The following is a 6,811-nucleotide window of genomic DNA, read 5'->3' on the forward strand; positions in this document are numbered from 1 at the left end:
CCCCCCCCCCCCCCCCCCCCCCCCCCCCCCGAAGGAATTTGAAATTAGATAATCTTTTTTAGGCAATTGTAAACCTTGTGCTAAAAATGTGCAGTGAGGGGATACTCTTCTGCTGTAACTTAGAGAAATTCCTGTTGCTGGTGGCTTTTGCTCACAGCTGAACATGTGTGGCCCCATGTCCTGCTGTCCTCAAAGCTGGAAGTGTTTGGGGAATGCAGCACTATGGACTGCAGCACAGATGGGAACCATTCACCTAAGTGCAGTATTTCAGCTTAAAAAAACATAGGAATCAGGAGGTGGAATGTTGTAAATTGGAAATTTTTGATGGAAAGGCAATGTAGGATTGGAGGTGGAGCTTCCTGTAAAAAATATGAAATCTGGACTCTTTCTTGCTGCTGATGGTAGTTAGCTTGGTAATCATATAAAAAGTTACTCTTTCTAACCCATCCCATTCTTCTGTTGGTTTTGAAATCAACTTTAAGCTTTTGAGACAAGGACTGTTCCTGTCCATGGCAGTGGGGAGCACCAAGTACAGAGGGGCACCAACATCAGCAGAGATCAGTTCTACTGTTCATGGAGAACACAAATTTAAAGCCTATACTTTTAAAAAATGTGCCTTCAGGAGAAAATATTGGCTCCCACAATCACTAGGGTCAAGTCTTCAGGGATGCTGACTTTGAAAGTGAGGATGCTCTTAAAAATTCCCTGGAGTGGATGTTACTCTGAACCAAAATCCATCAAAATGAACAGAAAAGGTGTCCCCGGATGAACAGGGTGTGTAACACAGGTTCATGTAACTCATTGCTATTGTCATGCAAATAAACCCTTCCTGTCCTCAGTCACTCACTGACAGGTTTTCCCCCCTGCAGGTTGTACTCCGATTATCTATACTTTGCCAGTGCCAATAAATCCGCGGAAGATTTCCACGAAAAAGTGGCAGAATCCCTGCAGCTGTTTGAGGGTTGTGTGCTGGACTACTCACTGCGAGCCTGTGTCTACAACAACACCCTGAACAATGCCATGCCTGTATGTATCTCCAAGAGCATTTGATTCTTTGCTTGTTTGTTGGTACCTGGGGTCAAGGTTAAGGTACCAAAATTTATAAGGTACCAAAATACTGTGCAAAGAAGCAGCAAGAAATCAAATTTCTTCCCTTTTTCATTTGTAAAGCAGATAGTCAAAATATATATATAAGCATGTAAAAGCTGGTGTAGAGGCTCAGCTGTCTCCTCAGCCTGTTCCCTGCTGAATGCCAGCAGTAATAATACAGTCTTTCTATTGTGAGAGCGTATGGAGAGCACATTTAGTGAAGATTGCAGTTTAATGTGTAAGCTTTCTGCAGATGTTTCCAAAAAGTAGCTCTGGCAAGGATCTTTGCGGTACCAAATTGCCTCAAAATCGAAATAAATTATGTGGAGCACAATTCTCAAAAAAAGGCTACCAATAACTAGCTAAAACTTTTTTTTTTTTTAAAGTTGTGCACATCGGAAAATGTGCACAAAGGAAACACAGAAACTGCTGGCAGGGAAATGGATAATTATTACAGGCTCAGGATTCCAAAATTCACAGTTTCAGTGTAGAGCTGACATCAGATTTGCTTGAGGGTGAAGAATAATACGGAAGAGATTGACTTGAAATATCACATCTGGCCAGTTTGCCGTTCAATCCTCTTTTATTTGTTCAGGCTGTAAAGGATTCAGGGGGAATAGTTCCCTCCTTTGCCTCTGGGCTGAAGTTATTGCCTCCTCCACATGATAAAATAGCAGTAAAAGAGTGTCTTGCACAGGGTGGAGCCCTGCAGCAGTTGGGCAAACAGGACATTCCTCTTGCTTACCTTGGCAGGTGGAGTGGAGCTGCTCCTCTCTGATTGCAGCCTCCAGGACTGACACCAGTTGCTGCTGGCCAATCTCACAGTATTTTCCAGCCATCTGCTTGCACAAATGCATTCAGAGAAAGGCAGAGAGAGAACCAGGAGGCAAGGATTTTCCTCTTATCTTCCTCCTCAGAGTGCAGAGCCAGTCTTCATTTGTTGTCTTAGGCAGTCCTCTGAAGAAGGTGCTTTTGGAAGTGAGTAGAAGAGGCTTCTTTCCACACAGCCACAAGCAGGTGTTCATAATAAAACCCAAATGCTCACTGTGCTCCTCAGTGGCCTCTTTTAGTTTCTTCTTCAGCCAAGTTTCTAAATCTGTTATGTTTGTGGCTTGCTGTGTGTTGAAGAAGTAAGGATTGTTTTCCCCTGTGATCTCATTAGTTTGTTAATTCCATGAATATGCCAGAAAAGAATTGTTTTGCTATTTGTTAATATATTTCAGAAACAAGAGAGGTGTCATAGACATCATGGCTGCTGCTAGATGTTAACTGTGAAAGAGGGGTGTTTGCCAGCTTATCCTCACTTCAATCAGTGGAAAGCATATTACCCAGAGAAAGGCATTCTGAGCCAGGGTGATCCTGATTGTGACCTTACAGCACAAGGAGGGAGCTACAAGGAAAGTGGAGAAGGACTGTTAAGAAGGGCCTGGAGTGACAGGAGAGGGGAAATGGCTTTAACCTGAAAGAGAGCAGATTTAGATTGGATATTAGGAAAAGAGTCTTTACTGTGAGGGCCCTGACACAGGTTGCTCAGAGAAGCTGTGGCTGCTCCACTCCTGGAAGTGTCCAAGGCCAGGTTGGACAGGGCTTGGAGCAACCTGGGCTAGTGGAAGATATCCCTGCCCATGGCAGAGGGTTGGAATGAGACGATCTTTAAGGTCCCTTCCAACCCAACCATTATGTGATCATATAATGTTATGAAGGTGCAGAAATGGATATTATGGAGGGGAAAATGGCTTGGGAAATCCTAGTAACGCCTTTGATGTATAGTGGGAAGCACTGGAGCTTTAAAGAAGGAAACAATCTGGTTCAGAAGAACAGCAATGAAAAAGAAGTCAGTAGAACACACTGTATACAGAAGAAAATCCAAGTTCTTTCTCATCCTAAAAGAACTGAGAATTAGAGGGACATATTAGTTAAAATTCCTCTTTCTGGTGAAAGGTTTTAAAAGCATTCTAAACCCAAGTGGGAAAGCACTGTACTTTCAAACTATACCATGCAGATGACTCTTGTCTGTCACTCACCTCGATCTCCCAGGTAAAAGAAAAGTAAAACCCATTAAGAAAAAACCATTGAGTCACACATTTACCCCAGTGTTCAGTGGAATGAGGCACTGACTGTGGGCTGGAGTGCTGCCCTGTCAGTATTACCCCACATTAACCTGATGTTTTAATTAAATAAGATGTTTCAAATCCTTGTGTAGCACATATATAAAGAAGTCTGCTAAATATGGAGGTTTATTGTTATAAGCAGTCAAAAACGCACGTCAGAATCACACATTATGATAATAATAACTTAGGAATGATTCAAAACATGGCTTATTCTACTGGAATTTAGGTATCAGTGTAGGTCACAGGTCAGGATAAGAAGTGAAAGACGTTGTTGTTGTCTGCCTTCAATGGTTCTGTGGTAATGTGACTTGAAGACATTAAGTCTCTTTTATGAAAGATGTTTAAGACTTGGGATTCGTGATTCTCTCTTATGAGCCTGGTAGGATTTAGAAAAAATATTTATAAATGCAGTTGGAAGCTGGACTATTAAGAACACCAGGCTACTCTTTTTGTGTTTCAACTTGTTATGTAAAATTGAGGAGGGAAGAAAAACAGAGACTAGGGCAGGGCAGGCTGAAAAACTGCCTTTTCCCATCCCTGGTCTGAAATAGTCTGGGGCTTTCATTGTGCACTCAGACAAGGCACCATTAATGCTGCTGAGCAGCCACTGCTCCTGCAGCTTAGACCCCAATCTAATTATTGCAATCAGAGGATGCAGCAAAATGCACACAAATCTAATTCCTGGCAGAGAATCAGCATGTGGCAGCGTGGCAGCATGGTCTGGTGCAGCTGATAACCATGGAATCATAGAATAGTTTAGGTTGGAAAGGATCTCTTGGATTGTTGAGTCCAACTTGTGACCCAGCACTGCCAAGCCCACCACTAAACCATGTCCCCAGGCACCACAAGGTGAAATCAGGTGAAATCAAGGTGGAATAAGAAGAGTTAGGGCCTGGAGAAGGTAACAGGACTAAGCATCTTCCCTTCTACTGGTGTTCACCCAGGGGCTGATATCAGTGTCTCCATTTCTGGGATTTTTGCTCAGAAGACAGAGGTGAGTGTTGGTTTTTTACTGCTGAAAGTGTTGTAAGGTGAATTAATTTGGGGTTTTTTTTGCTTACAGGTAAGGTTACAGGTTGGACTCTATGTTGTGTATCTTTTGGACTGGCTGACAGTTTTTGACAAAGATCAAATCCTCGTTCTTCGCTTGGAGGACCATGCATCCAACATGAGATACACCATGCACAAGGTGTTCCACTTCCTGGATCTGGGTAGGTGTCTTCTGGCTGTTTTAAGTGTGAAAAAACATAATTATCCTTCTTTTAGGTCAATTTTGTTTCATCAAGAGACAAAAGAGAAGCCTGGGAATCTGGCTTGAAGGATGAATTAATTTTGTTGCCTGGAGTCGAGCAAAATTAAAACTCTCAAACTCTTATAGAGAGGTGATGATAGAACATCTTAATAAGAGTGTATCAAGGAAAAAAAATCCAGATCATTCAGAATGTATGGATTTATTTTGCCATATGGAAGCCAGTTCTGTTTCTGAAGGCAGTCAGGGCTTGTTTGTCACAGACCTTACATGGATGCAAAGTTATCCCACCCAATTTAAACAAATTGAAGTGCTACCAACCCACAATCTAAATCTGAGTATGATGAAAGGTTGTGTTTCCAGCCGAGGAGAAGGGGGGAAATTGTGTTTTTGCTGTGTTGATTGAGACATCTGTTGCTAATCCTTGGAGAAACACTGGCAGACAAAATGTTGCCCAATGTTGATTTGACAGTCGCAAGAGAACGAAAATGCAGCTGAAAAATAGTCTGTCTGGTCCAAAGATTGGTCCAGATGATGAGAAAGTTTGAGTGTAGCAGACTGAACAGATGAAGAGCTTGGCATCTTCTTCCCAAATATGGTTTATGCTGGAAAAGTCTGCAGGATTTTATCTTGCTGATGCACATTTATTCCTGGAATAGGGACATCACTACACCTGTGTGCCACTTTGAGCCCACTGACAGCCTCCAAGACAAACAGAATATGGCCTTAATTCACATCATAAAATGAAATAGCAGTTGAAAAGAATGGTAGCTCCAAAATGGATGGCAAGTTGTGTTGAATGTTGTTGTTGTTTTCTGAAAACAAATATTTTCCTCCAGAAATGATTTATGCTGCTTTTCATAGAGATGATTAATTAACAGGAGAAGAAAATGTATTATTTCCATATTTACTAACAATGATTTATTTTACTAATCAAAGCCTGTATTCAATATTCCAAAACATTGTTGCTGCTAACAAAAATTACATTTGTCTTCCCCTGGCAAACCTTCCGATTTAGTCATTAGTCTCCTTTAGCATGGGCATTTTTGGTGAAATATTTTAAGATAATATTCTGTTTTTCCACAGGACCTCTAAGTGAGAAACAAGAAGCTCTAATTACCAAGAGTCCTGCATCAAACACCAGACGACCTGAAGACAGAAGCCTGGGACCAATGCTACCAACCACGAAGGCAATTTTAAGGGATTTCTACAGGCCTTTTAATACAAAACTGGCACAAGTTCTTTTTGATGATGCTTTTTTATGGAAGAGGACATAAAATATGTAAATTTCGTGCCACAAATACAGTGCTTAAAGGAGTTTTTATTTTTTTAAATTCTATTTTTGTGCGTGGATATTTACATTGTTCCCATTCCAAAGAGAAGCCGATTGATGGGCTGAGACTCTCACCTTCAGTCAGCACGTTTCACAACAGTTATACCACATTTTCCTTGTGAGAATGGAAAGCATCTTGCTTATCAGTCTATTGTAACTTCTTTTGCCCCAGAAAACGAGTGGAAAAGCATAAGGACAGAGATGATGTCTGACACTCTTCCACAGGGGTGTTGAAGTTTAACCTTCTCTAAGATGCTGCAACATCCTACAATTACGCCTATAATCTCATTTTCAGTGTATGTTACTCATTCATTTTTTCAATCAATCAATCAATCAATGTCATTTAGTCATTAAAATTTTTAATTGAATTCAACCAAAAATTCTGTCTCCTTTTGTCAATATATTCACCCTCAGATAAGCTCAGGTGGTTAGAGCATGGTGCTAATAATGCCAAAGTTGTGGGTTCAGTCCCCACGTGGGCCATTCATAAGGGTTGGACTTGAAGATCCTTGTGGGTCCCTTCCAACTCAGAATGTTCTGTGGTTCTAAAATGGTCTTCACTCACACTAAGTTTTCTGTTTCCTTATTCTGGAACAGAGATAAAGGATAATGGCATTCACATAAATGTCCAAGTTTAATTTATATCTTCAAGTTACACGGACTTTCCTAGCCACTGTTCTTGTAAAAGGAAATTTTACAACCCAGGAAAGAATGGGTGACTGAAATCTAAACAACAGGCCAATTCATTGCCTTACATATTTTGTTCATGTATATATGAATATGTATCTTTTATTCATATCACTCACACATTTTCCTAAGAAAGAGCTAATGGGCTTGATGTAAAGTCCATTCCTGGTCATGGAGAGCTTTTATGGATGTTTTTGCTAGGTTCTACATGATTAGTTTTCTCCACTGAGAAGAGATATGCACTTTAAAATCCATATGAAATTTTGTTATCAAAAGCAGAGATTTTCAGGATGCCCATTATCTTACATCCTCAACAGAAAAGATGTGTTACCTAAGGAATTA

At 40.8% G+C, this 6,811-nt stretch overlaps 1 protein-coding gene across 2 annotated transcripts in view; it reads left to right on the plus strand.

Moving 5' to 3' along the window:
- CHST15 (carbohydrate sulfotransferase 15) overlaps positions 1-6,155 on the plus strand; it is a 47,559-nt gene extending 41,404 nt beyond the window's left edge. For both annotated transcript variants that reach the window (XM_027655311.1, XM_027655312.1), the window contains exons 6-8: positions 870-1,026; positions 4,264-4,411; positions 5,536-6,155. In XM_027655311.1, the coding sequence (XP_027511112.1) occupies positions 870-1,026; positions 4,264-4,411; positions 5,536-5,726 (496 nt within the window). In that variant the 3' untranslated portion in view covers positions 5,727-6,155. The remainder of the gene's footprint in view (positions 1-869; positions 1,027-4,263; positions 4,412-5,535) is intronic.
- The last annotated feature ends 656 nt before the right edge of the window (positions 6,156-6,811 follow it).

This window comes from Corapipo altera, unplaced genomic scaffold (genome assembly GCF_003945725.1).
Source record: "Corapipo altera isolate COAL_440 unplaced genomic scaffold, ASM394572v1 180, whole genome shotgun sequence".
Lineage (NCBI taxonomy): Eukaryota > Metazoa > Chordata > Aves > Passeriformes > Pipridae > Corapipo > Corapipo altera.